This window comes from Panulirus ornatus, chromosome 57 (assembly GCF_036320965.1).
Source record: "Panulirus ornatus isolate Po-2019 chromosome 57, ASM3632096v1, whole genome shotgun sequence".
NCBI classification, from domain to species: domain Eukaryota; kingdom Metazoa; phylum Arthropoda; class Malacostraca; order Decapoda; family Palinuridae; genus Panulirus; species Panulirus ornatus.
The window spans coordinates 18,290,933-18,309,012 of NC_092280.1; the positions used below are offsets into that span (position 1 = coordinate 18,290,933).

The window sequence follows — 18,080 nt, forward strand, 5'->3', positions numbered from 1 at the left end:
CTGATTTATATCATACATATTTTTGTACTTATTTATTCTATTATTTTTAGTTACATCCCCTTACAGTATAAATGATTAAGTGTATGAATGAAACAGAAAACAAAGACTTAGTGCCTGTTGCCACCAGATCTGCATTCGCCACTCTTGTTTATCACCTGCATTTTGTATTATTCACTGAACTATAGCTGATATATTGGAAACACTTGGCAGTTACTGTGGAAGATAATCATGTAAACAGTCTAGTGGCAGTTTTATAATAGTATTAAGGTCGAAAATTTTGTCCTGATAAGTTTGTAGCCGTGAAGTCTGTAGGAAATTGTGACTTGTATAGCATAACATTTACAGGGAATGTATCTCATTTTAAGAGGGGAAAGCTGTACTGAGATGATATGGCATTGGGTTGGAAGTCAGAAATTGTGAAAGAATGTTTATGTTTGATGAGGGGGAATGATATGAAGAAGTTTACATGTTCCGTAATAAGACAAAGTGAGAAAGTTTTGTACATACGAGAGATATCATCATAGAGAAATCTGAAGAAATTTCACAAGTTCTTGGTGTATTGAAAAGGCTTTGTTCTGCTAACATGCTGTTTGTTTGGAAAAGGCATTACAGTTATCAGTATATAGATAGACAGATACATTTAGATAAATTGGCTTTGAACATTAAATCTGACTTGTGACTATTTGTTATTTCTGAAAAATTTGAATGATATTGACTGATGGAATTTTATAAATCTCCTAAAAGGTTATTAGCTGAAGTAAACAAGAAGCGTGAGAACGAGGGGTTGTTCAAGGTCCTTCTTCACACAGACGCAGCTCAGGCCATTGGAAAAGTCCCTGTCGATGTCACAGACCTCAACGTTGACTACTTGACCATTGTTGGACACAAGGTATATTACTGTTTATTTTGTTAATCATTGTGGTAGAGAGCATCGTTTAGGTAGTTGATGGCCTTGTAACAATCATTGGAAATTTTCGTAGTGGTCCCTCTACTATGTTGTTTTATAATTTTTTTTTTTTTTTTTTTTTTTTTTTATACTTTGTCGCTGTCTCCCGCGTTTGCGAGGTAGCGCAAGGAAACAGACGAAAGAAATGGCCCAACCCCCCCCATACACATGTACATACACACGTCCACACACGCAAATATACATACCTACACAGCTTTCCATGGTTTACCCCGGACACTTCACATGCCTTGATTCAATCCACTGACAGCACGTCAACCCCTGTATACCACATCGCTCCAATTCACTCTATTCCTTGCCCTCCTTTCACCCTCCTGCATGTTCAGGCCCTGATCACACAAAATCCCTTTCACTCCATCTTTCCACCTCCAATTTGGTCTCCCTCTTCTCCTCGTTCCCTCCACCTCCGACACATATATCCTCTTGGTCAATCTTTCCTCACTCATTCTCTCCATGTGCCCAAACCATTTCAAAACACCCTCTTCTGCTCTCTCAACCACGCTCTTTTTATTTCCACACATCTCTCTTACCCTTACGTTACTTACTCGATCAAACCACCTCACACCACACATTGTCCTCAAACATCTCATTTCCAGCACATCCATCCTCCTGCGCACAACTCTATCCATAGCCCACGCCTCGCAACCATACAACATTGTTGGAACTACTATTCCTTCAAACATACCCATTTTTGCTTTCCGGGATAATGTTCTCGACTTCCACACATTTTTCAAGGCTCCCAAAATTTTCGCCCCCTCACCCACCCTATGATCCACTTCCGCTTCCATGGTTCCATCCGCTGACAGATCCACTCCCAGATATCTAAAACACTTCACTTCCTCCAGTTTTTCTCCATTCAAACTCACCTCCCAATTGACTTGACCCTCACCCCTACTGTACCTAATAACCTTGCTCTTATTCACATTTACTCTTAACTTTCTTCTTCCACACACTTTACCAAACTCCGTCACCAGCTTCTGCAGTTTCTCACATGAATCCGCCACCAGCGCTGTATCATCAGCGAACAACAACTGACTCACTTCCCAAGCTCTCTCATCCCCAACAGACTTCATACTTGCCCCTCTTTCCAAGACTCTTGCATTTACCTCCCTAACAACCCCATCCATAAACAAATTAAACAACCATGGAGACATCACACACCCCTGCCGCAAACCTACATTCACTGAGAACCAATCACTTTCCTCTCTTCCTACACGTACACATGCCTTACATCCTCGATAAAAACTTTTCACTGCTTCTAACAACTTGCCTCCCACACCATATATTCTTAATACCTTCCACAGAGCATCTCTATCAACTCTATCATATGCCTGTTGTTTTATAATACATGTAGTAAATTGCAAGCTAATACTGTCTCCTTATGAAGGTCTGCTCTGTTGGGTCAGATTAAGTTTGCTTCTTGAACTTATTTATTTAATGATTTCTTGAGACTGAATTAGGCATTTTTTTATGATTTGAGTCCAATCTTTATTAGGAGAGAGTCTGTTTGATCTTCAGATGAAGTGTTGGGTTTATTGCAAATTAGAAGACTTTATGATAACTTGTCATAGCATTTTTAATGTTGATGACCTCAATTTGGTAGGGTGAGCTATTAGGAACAGTGTCAGTGTGATCTATATTTATTTATGAGCCAGGAGTTTTGATTTTGGTAGTAATTGGTAAAATTCTTAAAGTTCTATGCTTCTCTTTTTTTTTTTGGCTAGCAGTAAAACTACAGTAGCTGTTTTATTGAGGAGAAGGCTTATCAGAACTGAGGAATAAAAGCTTCTGTGAGAACACATCATATAGTATATTTTGTCCAGTTTTTGCTTTTGCATTCTAAGTGCTTGAAATTTATTGCTGTTGTTTTTTTTTTTTTTTTTTTTTTTTATACCTCGTCGCTGTCTCCCGCGTTTGCGAGGTAGCGCAAGGAAACAGACGAAAGAAATGGCCCAACCCCCCCATACACATGTACATACACACGTCCACACACGCAAATATACATACCTACACAGCTTTCCATGGTTTACCCCGGACGCTTCACATGCCCTGATTCAATCCACTGACAGCACGTCAACCCCTGTATACCACATCGCTCCAATTCACTCTATTCCTTGCCCTCCTTTCACCCTCCTGCATGTTCAGGACTGTTCCATGTTCAGAGGCAAGAATTTCGCTGTCTGTTTGGAAAACTGTTAAGGTTTACCATCCAAGAACTTATGGTAGGATTCATAGTTGGAGGAAGTTTTCCCTAATTGAAACCCTTTTTTTGCTTGTTTTGCAAAATGATCAAATAACAAGATTTATAGAGGTTCAGCAGGTATCTTTCTAATGAGTGATTATGCAAAAGATTTATATCAGTGTAAAAATATTTTGGCCTTGGAAAACAGCTTTATTAGGACCTCAATTAAAACCTTATGGATGGTTCTCCTTTGGAGAAAATTAACTTTAAGAGGTTAGTACTTCAGCTTGTAACTTCAAATGATTTACATGCAGATTAGACTTTCCTTCCTTCAAATAATTTTCTTGCTGAGTAGGTTTTCCTTCCTTTATGACTGCTTTGTTAAAACTACTGCAGATGAGAGAATATTCTTAAAAAGTTAGCTATGATATTGTGAAATGCATATTTTTAAGTTGGATTCCGCACTTGTCCTCGCTTCATTGTCCACTTACCTTCTCTCTTAGAGGTTTGGTCACTTTCATATGACCTTTACGGTCTTAGACTGGGTAGGATGACAACAAATGGGAAAGGTTTTGTAGACGTGGCATCATTTACTAGTGACAGGAAGGGATTACGACATAGTTGATGAATACAGTCTTGTTGAGCAGGTTTCACAGATCAGTGTTAAAACACATTATATTTATGTATTTTGTCCATTGAGTGTGTTTATGGTGTAATGCTTTTTGTAAGACTGACAGCTAGTTAGAGAATGAAAGCTTGTGAGAGAATTACATGAGGTGCTTGTAAACACATTGATGGTGTTGGAAATATCTCAATTGATTCTTCTTGCTTTTTCTGCTCTTACCCAAGTGAATTGGGTTCCTCCCATTTGTTCTGCTGTCTCTTTGAAACATTTTATGTTGTATTTTACTGTTGTCATGAACTAAAGTAACATGGAAGAAAACCTTTTAGAACAGTATTCTCAATATTTGTACATGTTCATTATTCTAAAGATATTACAGTATTACATAACATGTGATTAGAACCTCACTGATGTATCTGATTTTCATGGTTGTTGAGATGGAAAAGTTTTGAATATACCTGAAAGGAAGAAATGTAAAAGAAGACGTTATATTTATGATTAATGTTTATACATTAAGATATATATGCAGTCAGAACATTCATGATATTTGAAACTTTTGAATGAATATATTTCTCAGAATTATATTGATCTTAGTGCAGTAATTTTCAAATGGTGCATTCCAGTATTATGGTCCTCGGATTGGTGCTCTGTATATCCGCGGCCTTGGCCATAAGACCCCAATATATCCACTGTTTTACGGAGGTGGCCAAGAACGTGGTTACCGGCCAGGTACAGAGAACACTCCAATGATTGCAGGATTGGGTCGAGCATCACTATTAGTTCATAACAATGTCCAAGATTACTATGCATCTATGAAGAAAACTAGAAACTACATGGAAAGGCAACTAAAGGTTAGTAGATTTTGTGATTGATGGTTGAAGGAAAGTGTACAATGTAGTGAGTCATAATTTTAGTAAGTTTTAGATAAATAAGATTAAATGAAATGTGGAAAGTGAAGTGGCATTAATTGTAGAGATTAGATTTTGTATTTGGATGGAAGTGTCAAAGAATTTTTAAAAGATGAGATACTTCTGTCACGTCTTAGCAGCTGGATACCCAGTGTGGTGAGCCCAGACCACTCCAACACAGTATCCATCTCTTCAAGCAACCCACCATTTGGAGGTCAGCCAAATGCAACTCTTAAAAAAGAGCACAAGAACCTACTTGGGTTATTTACCCCTTCCTAATCCTAGGGACTGAACAAGTGGCCTGAAGCTTACCAGCATTCATGGGACTCGTGGTAATTAAATGGGAAGATAATGAAGTGTATTTGAGAGGTGGGATTTGGCTGTCCATTTGCTAGATTGCATTCACACATCTCAGATTAATGCATAGGACTGAACAGGAAAAAAACATATTGTAAATTTTTGTCCAGTTCATGTTTGACAAAATGCTGTTGCAGAACCTTTTTGTTTTTATTTTCTTTATATTTTCTTTTCACCTGAGATGGCCTTTGATTGGGGATGTGTCTGTCCATGTCATGTTGGTCACTAATTACATAAACACTGCTGTTGCTCTGTTTTATATAATAGGGAGTGTGAAATTGTGTAAAACCCTCATTTGTGTGAATTCTGTTAATTGGTTTTAATTGTAAATGCAGGATTAAGTACTGTAGGTTCCAAAAAGCGTACCAGATATTGCCTGTAAATTCTTCTCGACCTCTAAGGAAATCATTGGGAAATCTTGAACGATTACAATACATACATGCAGTTAGGAAGGACTAATAATGCTTTATATGTTCAAAAGGAAACCAGTTAAAACTGGGGATAGAACTGGAATTGCCATGTACCTTGAACGAATGCTTACATCAACTTTGGGTCAAAACATTCAATTTATAGTTGGTGACTCATATGGTGAATTACATTTGTTTTATATTTTTTCTGCATAATTCTTTTTATGCTCTTATTTGATGCACGAGTTAATAATCTGAAAAATGGAGAAAATGAGTTTGATAAATCTTGCCTCCTCTTAAACATTCTTGATCGTGTTTATTTCAAATCATTCAACAATAAATTCATAAAATGATATGGTAAATTGTATTTTTACTTTTTTCTACACATTTCTCTTAATACTATTACATAATGCATGAATTAAATCACCTACATGTTTAGAAGAATATAAGAGAAAATTATTAAAGGAGACTTGACACAACCCTTGAAATACAGATTGGCCAAAATGTACAAGAATATGCTTTACGCCATCCAGATTGCATGTGTAATGCTCAAATGAGCTGGAAGAACAATGTTTTATATAAAGGAAGAGAAGATTCGTAGCCAATCAAAGAATATTCTTAATGAGTACTCCTTAGTGCTCCCACCAGAGTGGTCTCCCGTCTCTGAAATACATCTTGAATCCCAGAATCATAGGGTAAAAGACTGTTTCTCATATGAAATGAAAGGCCAAAAGAGAAGAATGATAGAGTTAAGAAACAAGTAACAAAGTTCTCAGGTTCAGACTGTTTCTCTCTATGAAATGAAAGGCCAAAAGAGAAGAATAATAGAGTTAAGAAACAAGTAACAGTTCTCAGATTTGGAGAGAAATGAAAAACTTGTGGTGGGGGGGTACTCTCATCACAAGTATTTCATTTATCCCTGAATAAGTTGGGGACTATATCACTTATTTCTTAATTCTTATTCTTTTATGATCTTTCATTTCATAGCTGAAAAATAGTTTCCTTCTGTGTTCTTTGAGAGAAGAAAGATTAATTATTATTGCCAAGGGTTTGGATCTCTATGAATCCCCTGTAACTCAGTGCAGAAGGTCTTTTCCAAAAAACCTTTTTTGGTTGAATCACCATTGACTGAGTCATTTTGTTTGAAACGTGTTGCTCAGCCAATGGGCAACTGCTAATGGGACATCATCATTGATTTGGCCACCTCTGACTGGACAGAGCTCACTTTTTTCGTTGGTATCACTGTATGCATACCGTTCAGCAGCTGTTATTTACCTGCTTGTTATTGATATGCATTATTTCTGTTTTGTTCCTTATTTTATTTTATATGTTCCAGTGTATTGTGTTGTTATTATAACACCTATTGTTTTTGTACTTCATTAACATTTAAAGAATGCTATTCTATCTTTGTGCATTTTGCAAGGGAGCTTGCTGGCAGCATATGTATGCTGGGCTTGGCTGTACCCTGCCTCCTCCTATGGACATCAACCCTTACCTTCCACTTGACTTTGAAGGTTCTTGTATGTTGAATTTTTTTTCATCACTATCTGCTTGTTTTCTGCCATGGAAGAGTCGTGTAGTGGGGGGTGTTGATTTTTTAGTATTTTGTTTTACTGATTGTTATGTCAACTGTGAATAAGTTGAGAGTTTTTTCAGGCACACGTATTTACCTCATCCCCGTTGTCCTCCCCATATCTCATTACATTTTTTTTTCTTTCTTCTTCTTCTTCTTCTTCTTCTTCTTCCTTTTCTTCTTCCTCTTCGTCTTCTTCTTTCTTCTTTCTTCTTCATCTTCTTTCTTCTTAACCTTCTTTCTTTTTCCTTTCTTCCTTTCTTCTTTTTTCTTTTTTCTTCTCTTTTTCTTCTTCTCCTTCTCCTCTAGAGAGTGGATGTGAGTTAGTGAGAGGCTGTTTCTCTATCTTTTATTTTCGCTACCTTGCTAATGAGGGAAATGGTGGACATTTATGAAAAAATTTACCAGAATTCCCTTGCCTGAGCTGTTATATTGAAGATATACCAGTGAACTTTCTGTCTTGGTTGGCTCACTTAGATGTGTGTCGATGGCCCTCAGTTTTAGCAAAGTGCCAGTGCTCTGTAGGCATCAGCACATATCTGTATGTTGCAGTTTTAGTATCTTAATTCACAAAATTATGCTACATTTTCAAGTCATTGGTGGAGGATGTGACAATAAATCTGCCCACTGATAACATGCAGTTGTACTAATAGTAGACTGGTTTATGATTCAGTCATTTGTGTTTAGTGGATACATGGGGAGGACCACTGCCCAGGGAGTTGGGAAGTTCAGTGCTCTTCTCAATTTTTAACTTCCCCACCTGTAAAGATATTTATTATTGGGCCTACACCTTGGATTCGGTTGTTGTTAGCCTTGTTGATTTTTTGTCATTATTTTTTGGTTGCTTCCTTACTGGTTAAGATCGAAGTGTGTGGTTTTGTCAGCTGTGGAGCATGCATTTCACCTGATGTTCCCATTATCAGGACTCTCATCCAGGGATTCCTACAGATCCAAGGCTGTGCTGCTATTTGTTGCAGGAATAGAATGGACTCCGTTGTGGCAAGAAATTTTTTGACATTGCACTCGCTTTTCTCAACTGATGATCATACAGCCTTGCTAAAGGTGACGTAAAGGAAATGATATGAGTGGGAAGGTCGTGAAAGTGTTTGGGCATAGAAAAGAGGCCTGTATGCAGAGATAATGAGATAGATTAAGTGAAATGGCATAAGATGAGAGTATCTGAAACAAGGGGAGTGGAAAGTACTTAGGGAAGTAATATGTGCAGAAGTCTATTATATGCAGAAGGTGTGATGTTGGCATTTTAAGAAAAGGGTAGAGTTGTGTATTAAGTAAGATTATTTGCTTGGGTAAAAAGGGTGGATAGACTCTGAGTATAGAGGGTTGTTCTGTTGCAGCCTTGGGGTTAGCATTTTCAGGGTAAAACATCAGTACTTTACCAAGCTGATTCTTCAGGGATTGTATCTACTATATTTGCCCTTTTTGATGGTTTGGCCCGTGGGATAAACTGATCTTGGAGAGAAATGTAAATTTTGAAATTATTTATTTATTTATTTTGCTTTGTCGCTGTCTCCTGCGTTAGCGAGGTAGCGTAAGGAAACAGACGAAAGAATGGCCCAACCCACCCACATACACATGTATATATATACACATCCACACACGCAAATATACATACCTATACATCTCAACGTATACATATATATATACACACACAGACATATACATATATACACATGTACATAATTCATACTGTCTGCCTTTATTCATTCCCATCGCCACCCTGCCACACATGAAATAACACCCCCCCCCCCCCCCCCCCACCCCGCCCCACCCTCATGTGTGCAAGGTAGCGCTAGGAAAGGACAACAAAGGCCACATTCGTTCACACTCAGTCTCTAGCTGTCATGTAATAATGCACCGAAACTACAGCTCCCTTTCCACATCCAGGCCCCACACAACTTTCCATGGTTTACCCCAGATGTTTCACATGCCCTGGTTCAATCCATTGACAGCACATGGACCCCGGTATACCACATTGTTCCAATTTACTCTATTCCTTGCACGCCTTTCACTCTCCTGCATGTTTAGGCCCAGATCACTCAAATTCTTTTTCACTCCATCTTTCCACCTCCACTTTGGTCTCCCACTTCTCCTCATTCCCTCCACCTCTGACACATATATCCTCTTTGTCAATCTTTCTTCACTCGTTCTCTCCATGTGACCAAACCATATCAAAACACCCTCTTCTGCTCTGTCAACCACACTTTTTTTATTGCCACACATCTCTCTTATCCTATTATTACTTACTCGATCAAACCACCTCACACCACATATTGTCCTCAGACATCTCATTTCCAGCACATCCACCCTCCTCTGCACAACTCTATCCATACCCCACGCCTCGCAACCATATAATATTGTTCGAACCACTATTCCTTCAAACATACCTGTTTTTGCTTTCTGAGATAATGTTCTCGACATCCACATATTCTTCAACGCTCCCAGAACTTTCGCCCCCTCCCCCACCCTGTGATTCACTTCCGTTTCCATGGTTCCATCCGCTGCCAAATCCACTCCCAGATATCTAAAACTCTTCACTTGCACAAGTTTTTCTCCATTCATACTTACCTCCCAATTGCCTTGTCCCTCAACCCTACTGTACCTAATGAAATAACCTTGCTCTTATTCACATTTACTCTCAGCTTTCTTCTTTCACACATTTTACCAAACTCAGTCACCAGCTTCTGCAGTTTCTCACGCGAATCAGCCACCAGTGCTGTATCATCAGCGAACAACAACTGACTCACTTCCCAAGCTTTCTCTTTGGGTGGTCTAATGTGAGCATTTTCCCAATTGTGTTCACACTCATCCTTCTTCTCTCCTTTGAATTCTTCATCTCTCTTATGAATAATGTTCCTATAATGAACAGTGACTGCTATGTATTTGACGTAATGTGATGGATGTTGTTGATTGGTGAGAGAGTGGACCTGACCAAGCTATACAGTTAAATATTCAGCAGGAGTTTAACAAGGGGTGAGAGGCCTTTGCAACATCAGTAAGACAAAGACTTAATAGATTTCTAACCTTCAGAAGTCTGAGTTATATTTTTCATAGCTTGTGGAACAGTGTCCTGGAGAGAAAAAGTTTTTCATATTTCAAAACTTACAATGTTTCTCACTTTTATTTAATTTGTTTTGAAAAGGAAACATGTAGGGTACAGCCAGCAGACAAAGGGGAAAGTTGTTTTTGAAACTAAACTAATTCCTGGGCTGATACCAGCTAAGACTTAAATGTTTATTGTAAAATGATAATCTTAACTAACTAGATAGTGTATTCGAGATCATGCAAAACTTTTTCTTTCAGATTGTTAACGACAACTTATTTCGCCTAGTATGAAAAATGCAAATGCCCACATCAACTGATTTTATGATACTTGAAAGACCCAAGGAGATGGTAAAGGCCACAAGGAGCTCAAAAGAAAAATGTAAATTTCTCCATTTAAAGGAAGGGCCAGGAAACCTGCAAATTCCTAATGAATTGGAACATGAAGGTAATCATCCTTGAGGTGTATCTAAATTGCCTGTAAGAGGTGATGGACCATGTTGACACGCCCTTTCTTAAAGGGAAGCCTGAATAACAGGGTATATATATATATATATTCTTGAAAGTTAGTTTTAAGCCAGCTGTTTTGATGTTTCAAGCCTCATGTTGCCTAGCTCAGATTACTAGCACTCTTGTCTGGCATATGATATCTCTTGAACTCATGTGATATTTTGGTATATTACAATCTTTGAATTGGCCTTTTGTTATGTTTGCCCTTCCTAGTACCATCAGAGACATAAACAGTTCTCATAAATGGTGCACATAACTTAGCCAGAGACTAAGAGTTGCAATAATGTTAATTATCTGAATAGAACAAAAAGATTTAACATCTGCAACTTGATTCTTAACTTGAGAAAATGTCTGAATGATCTGCATAAAGTAACATCCAAAGTCAGATACAACTAATGAAGTGCAGGCTGCTGACTACAAGATGTTATGTTATGTTTTTAGTTGTGTGTATGTAAAATGAATTTAGATTTCAGTTAAAACTGATGGAGATGTTGCTGAACTTGAAATGATAAAATGAATTAACTGGATCAAACTCAATAATATGTAATTACTTTTAGTGATCTTGTTATAGGCAGGAGCCAGTGTAGCTGCATGAAGGACAAAACCATGAATGGATTCAGATGGGCCAGCTATGGCTGTAACTCTTACTCATGATATTTCTTGTTTTGATAAATGTGGTCTAAAGAAGATTATGAAAGATGAGATCTCTTAAACCATACTTCAGTTTTTATATAAAAGGTCAATCTGCATTGGAAATTATTTAGATTTATTTTATACCCATATTATATGTGGCTTCGAATGGCAGGTATTCTCAAAAACTCTCCAGTTGAGCTTTATTGTTGAGAAGATTGCTTCATTCAGTATATACGTTTTGTTCAATAGCATGTATGTATCATAGAATGGTGTTAACAGACTCCACCAACTAGCGGTTACACAGCAAGTTAGAAGTCTCCTTTTGCAGGTAGTATCATCGTCAGTAGACAAAAAGGAGTACTGTATCTTTAGGACCTTCTCGTTCCAAATGAATCCTTCATATCCCTGCTCCTGCATGGAGTGCAACCTTGAGGATGGTGGAGACCCAGAAGATGGGTCATAGGGTTGCATTATGATATTGGTAATATTAAAGAATTACCATAAACCATGACTAAAATGGTCAGGCATAGATTTTGTTAATTTTGTTTTTCTCTTATTTATAATGGCTTTCCTACATTGTATGCATTAGTCTTTTTCAACTCCATGGAGCTGTCTAGTATATGGCCCAACATTTTCAGTTATTCCTCATGCACCAGGGAGCATCACTGTAGTAAGAATGTAGTAACCACACACAATATTACCTTATGGATATGCAGTTTCATATTAGCAAGTCAACAGCTCAGAATTGCAGCCAATACATGGATTTATTGGACACCGTTGACTGAGATACCTTAAAGCATATTATTGTTGAAAATGATTAAACTAATATGCAGCCTTAAGACATGTGGTGAAAAGAGATTCAGTACCCATGTTTTCAGGCATACCATACACAGAGATTACTGAAGTGAGGATGTGTAGGTAATGTATGTAATGATACATAAAAGTACTTGACTAGCGATCAGAATTACTTGCACATTACCTTTTTTCTTTTTTCGTACTTGTTTGCTGTTTCCCACGATAGTGAGGTAGCACCAGAAACAGAGAAAAGAATGGCTGTATTCTCTCGCATCCATAAATTTACTGGTGGTTTCCCCTGGCCACTTCATAAACCTTGGTTCAGCCCATTGACTACTCAAGATTACTACATCTCATGCATGCCTCACAACCACTGCATGTTCAGGCCCCAACATCCCTAAGCATATTTCACTCCATACATCTACCTCCTCCTTGGTTTCCCTCTTTTCCATGTTCCCTTCACTTCCGACATGTATATCCTCTCAGTCATTCTCTCTTCACTCATCCTTTTCATGTGTCCAACCCACATTAGCACACCCCTTTCACGTCTTTCATTCACCCTCCTCTTACTACCACATGTATCTCATACCTCTCATATTTGATCAACCATCCTGACAACACAGACTGTTATCAGACACTTCATTTTCAACATATCCAGTCTTTTCCATTTTTTTTTAAATCCAGGGGTCATGCCTCACATCCATATTGCAGTGTTGGGATTACTGTAACATCAGACATACTCATCATTACCCTCACGAACAGTGGGCTCTCTTTCCACACATTTCTCAGTTTGCCCAAGACCTAGCATTAATGGGATGTTCTAGACTAGGGCCTCAGTTGCCTGTGCTGTCTTAACTAGATATGTGTCAGAAGTGGAGGTAACAAGGAGAACAGTGATACCAAATTTGAGAGGGAAGATGGAGTGAAAAACATTTTGAGCAATCAGGGGCTGAACATGCAGGAGGGTGAAAGGCTTCATGGGATAGTCATTTGGAGTGATATGATATACTGGGGTTGACAAGCTGTCAGTGGATTGAACCAGGGCATGTGAAGCATCCTGGATAAACCATGGGAAGGTTTGTGGAGCCTTGTTGTGGACAGGGAGCTGTGGTGTCAGCACATTACACATGACAGGTAGAGAATAGATTTGAGTGGATGTGGCCTTCCTTTGTCTGTTCCAAGTGCTACCTCAGTAACGTGGGAAACGGTGGTCAAGTATGAGTGAAAAAGAAAGAAGTGGATAAAGGTAAGTGTTCAGACTACAGAAGCATAAGTTTGTTGAGTGTTCCTGGGAAATCGTAGGGAAGGGTATTGATTGAGAGGATGAAGGCATGTGCAGAGCATCAGATTGGGGAGAAGCAGAGTGGTTTCAGAAGTGGGAGAGGATGTGTAGATCAGGTGTTTGCTTTGAAGAATGTGGGTGCGAAATACTTAGAAAAACATGGATTTGTATGTAGCATTTATGGATCTGCAGAAGGCATATGATAGGGTTAATAGAGGTGCTTTATGGAAGGTCTTAAGAGAATATGGTGTGGGAGGTAAGGTGTTATAAGCAGTGAAACGTTTTAATCAGCGATATATGGCCTGTATGTGAGTAGGAAGAGAGGAGAGTGATTGGTTCCCAGTTAAGGTTGGTCTGCATCAAGGGTGTGTGATGTCCCCATGGTTGTTTGATTTCTTTATGGATAGGGTGGTTAGGGAGGTAAATGCAAGAGTTTTGGAGAGAGGGGCAGGTATGCAGTCTGTTGTGGATGAAAGGGCCTGGGAAGTGAGTTGGATGTTGTTCACTAGTGATACAGCTCTGGTGGCTGATTTGAGGTAGATACTGCAGAAGTTGGTGACTGAGTTTGGAAAAGTGTGGAAAGGAGAAAGTAGAGAGTAAATGTGAATAAGAGCAAGGTTATTAGGTTCAGTAGGGTTGAGGGACAAGTTGATTGGGATGTGGATTTGAATGGAGAGAAATTGGAGGAAGTGCAGTGTTTTTGATATCTGGGAGTGGACTTAGCTGCAAATGGAACCATGGAAGCAGAAGTGAGTCACAGGGTGGGGGAGGGGGACGAAGATTCTGGGAGTGATGAAGAATGTATGGAAGGAGAGAACATTATCTCAGAGAGCAGAAATGGGTGTGTTTGAAGGAATAGTGGTTCCAACAATATTATATGGTTGCGAGGCATGGGCTATAGATAGGGTTGTATGGAGGAGGGTGGATGTGTTGGTAATGAAGTGTTTGAAAACAACATGTGGTGTGAGGTGGTTTGATCGAGTAAGTAATGAAAGGGTAAGAGAGACTTGTGGAAATAAAAAGAGTGTGGTTGAGAGAGCAGAAGAAGTTGTGTTGAAATGGCTTGGACGTGTGGAGAGAATGAGTGAGGAAAGATTGACAAAGAGGTTGCATGTGCCAGAGGAGGAGAGGATAAGGAGAAGTGGGAGACCAAATTGGAGGTGGAAGGATGGAATGAAAAAGATTTTGAGCGATCGGGGCCTAAACATACTGGAGAGTGAGAGGTGTTCAAGGTATAGAGTGAACTGGAACAATATGGTATACCAGGGTCAACGTGCTGTCATTGGACTGAACTACTGTTTTCCCACTGATAAAGTTTCCTCTTTCCTAAAAACTTCCACAAATCTTTACCCTTTCCTTTAGTAGGTAGTGATCAGACATCCACCAGCTTCCCCTCTTAGCACCTTTACATTCATAAGTTTCTTTCACAGACCTTTTAGCTGATATGTATTCCATTAATGCCTGTTGACCATATCTCCTGCTCACATATGTAGTGTCTTATCCCTCTTTTTAAACCAGGTATTCCCAGTTACCAGTCATTTCTCAGCACAACTCTGCAAGCTGCTCACCATTTCCATTTACTTTACTGAATGCCCCATACTCCCCAAGTATACCACCAACTGTTGCATTACTCTCCTTTACATTTCAGTCACCCATCACTAATACCCTGTCTCTTGCATCAAAACTGCTGATATACTCACCTAGCTGCTTCCAAAACACTTTCCTCTCATGATCTTTTTCTCATGTCCTGGTGCATAAGCAATGCTAATTACCCATTGCTCACTGTCTAAAGCTCACTTCCTTACATTCTGTCACATACTCCCGACAACTGTTGCTTCAGGAGTAGTGCTACTCTTGTCCTCTCACTAACCCCTGACTTTGCTTGTGAGACATTTACAAAGTATGAAATTAAGCAAGAGATATGTTAAAAGAATATAAAGAAGTACTTTTATATTATTTGAGTGGTGGATGTGGCAGAAGAGGGTGTATTGAAATGGTTTGGTCACATAGAGAGAATGAGTGAGGAAAGATTGACAAAGAGGATATATGTGTCAGAGGTGAAGGGCACAAGGAGAAGTGAGAGACCAGATTGGAGGTGGAAGGATGGAGTGAAAAAGATTTTGAGTGGTCGGGACCTGAACATACAGGAGGGTGAAAGGCGTGCAAGGAATAGAGTGAATTGGAATGATGTGGTACACCGGGGTCAACATGCTGTCAGTGGATTGAACCATGGCATGTGGAGCATCTGGGGTAAACCATGGAAAGTTTTGTGGGGCCTGGATGTGGAAAGGGAGCTGTGGTTTTGGTGTATTACACATGACAGCTAGTGTCTGAGTGTGGACAAATGTGGCCTTTGTTGTCCTTTCCTAGCGCTACCTCGTGCACACGCGGGGGGTTGGGGGTGTCATTTCATGTGTGGTAGGGTTGCGGCGGGAATGGATGAAGGCAGCATGTATGAATATGTACATGTGTATATATGTATATGTCTGTATATGTTGAAAGTTGTTGGTATGTATATGTGCGTGTGTGGGCGCTTATGTATATACATGTGTATGTGGGTGGGTTGGGCCAATCTTTTGTCCGTTTCCTTGCACCACCTCACTAATGCAGGAGACAGTGACAAAGTATAATGATAATATGATAAAGAGTGGTGGATATATGGAATTGGATGACTGAGGATATGGGTGATGCAGTCAGCAAAAGTGAATTTAAAAGAAGTTGTATTATTGCAGAAAATGTTTAAAAGATGGGGCCCACAAGTTTCAAACTCTCGTCCCATACAGTACAAATAGGTGACTACACACCAACTTCCCCAGGAGTCCCTTCTCTCTTATGAGGCTCCTTCAGCACTTAGGAAGCTGGCCACTTCCTCTGATTGGGACCTTAGATCATGGAGTGCAGTGTTGTTTTGTGTATGTCTTTTTGTTGAGAGAGTATGAAATGACAGTGTGAGGAGTAGTGTGGTTGTGAGTGGAGTATGATTTTGAAGGCTGCTGTGTGTGCTGATGTGGTTGGGATATATGGAGATGATGAGTGAATAGAGACTGACTTCAGAGATTATACATGTCAGAAGTGGAGGGAGCAGTGGGGATATGGAAACCAAAAAAGGAGATGGAAGGCTGGAGTGAAAGAGACTTTTGAATTATGAGGATGAAAGTCTCACATGGGAAAGAACACATTGGAGCATTGTGATGTACAGGGGGCAGTGTGCACTAAGTTGGTGGAACTAGGGCATATGAAGCAGTCAGGGGAAACCAGAGAATGTTCTGTGTATGGGGGCTCTGGTTTTGGTGCATTGTACATAACAAATAAAAGAGAGGATGTGAGCAAATGAGGCTATTGTTTGTCTGATCTTGGGATTATCTTGCTGTTTTGGGAAATGGCAAAAGAGTATGAAAAAAGTTTTTATTTTATTTTTTGGTAACTTGAAGGATGAAATTTTTTTTTTTACTAATGTACACTTTTTATCAGAAAGTATTCGGCAACCAAGTGAAGATCAACTGTGTGGACCCCTGCATACCATCTGACCAGAGACATGTTCTATACCACCTCGGGGCCCAAAGCAGCAGCACTTCATCTTCCCTCGTCTCCCTAACACATCATCTGTTTCATTCTATTATAGACAGGTACAGTTTATACCAGGATATTGTTCTGAGTTCAGGCTTATGCACTCCTTTTAGTGCTGCACTCCATGGGTATTTATGCAATCATGGCCATTCAGAATGGTACTGCACTCCATGTAATAGGCCTGGGCACAAATGCAGTTGTGTCCATTCTGACTAATGACCCTGACTTGTTACTGCATTCCATATAGTAGGCCTGGGCACATATGCAGTCATGTTCACTCAGACTAACTGGACCCTTACCTATTATTGCACTCCATGTAGTAGACTGTCTGATCTTATGATTTGCTATTTTGTTCTTTCTTTGATCATTCCGTTTTTACCTTCCGTTCTTTTGTGTCCACATATAGTGAGCCTGTGAGTATGAATGTGATAGCCAGGACTTAGAAGTATGGATGCTCCAGCAAAACATGTTCACTGTGATATTAATGGTGTGATGTGATGGCTTGTTCTACATACGTAGACTGCCTAGATAGGATGTGATGATTTTGGATGTAGGAAAAATTGTTTCATGCTTATTAATTGTTCTAGTGAGCATTAGTTTCATGCTTATTAATTGTTCTAGTGAGCATTAGTTTCATGCTTATTAATTGTTCTAGTGAGCATTAGTTTCATGCTTATTAATTGTTCTAGTGAGCATTAGTTTCATGCTTATTAATTGTTCTAGTGAGCATTAGTTTCATGCTTATTAATTGTTCTAGTGAGCATTAGTTTCATGCTTATTAATTGTTCTAGTGAGCATTAGTTTCATGCTTATTAATTGTTCTAGTGAGCATTAGTTTCATGCTTATTAATTGTTCTAGTGAGCATTAGTTTCATGCTTATTAATTGTTCTAGTGAGCATTAGTTTCATGCTTATTAATTGTTCTAGTGAGCATTAGTTTCATGCTTATTAATTGTTCTAGTGAGCATTAGTTTCATGCTTATTAATTGTTCTAGTGAGCATTAGTTTCATGCTTATTAATTGTTCTAGTGAGCATTAGTTTCATGCTTATTAATTGTTCTAGTGAGCATTAGTTTCATGCTTATTAATTGTTCTAGTGAGCATTAGTTTCATGCTTATTAATTGTTCTAGTGAGCATTAGTTTCATGCTTATTAATTGTTCTAGTGAGCATTAGTTTCATGCTTATTAATTGTTCTAGTGAGCATTAGTTTCATGCTTA

At 39.0% G+C, this 18,080-nt stretch overlaps 1 protein-coding gene across 4 annotated transcripts in view; it reads left to right on the forward strand.

Annotated features, from left to right (window-relative positions):
• The window catches only part of LOC139766208 (selenocysteine lyase-like), a 66,344-nt gene that overhangs the window by 29,168 nt on the left and 19,096 nt on the right, over window positions 1–18,080 (forward strand). For all 4 annotated transcript variants that reach the window (XM_071694513.1, XM_071694509.1, XM_071694510.1 and 1 more), the window contains exons 5-6: window positions 745–889; window positions 4,392–4,619. In XM_071694513.1, coding sequence (XP_071550614.1) covers window positions 745–889; window positions 4,392–4,619 — 373 coding nt within the window. The remainder of the gene's footprint in view (window positions 1–744; window positions 890–4,391; window positions 4,620–18,080) is intronic.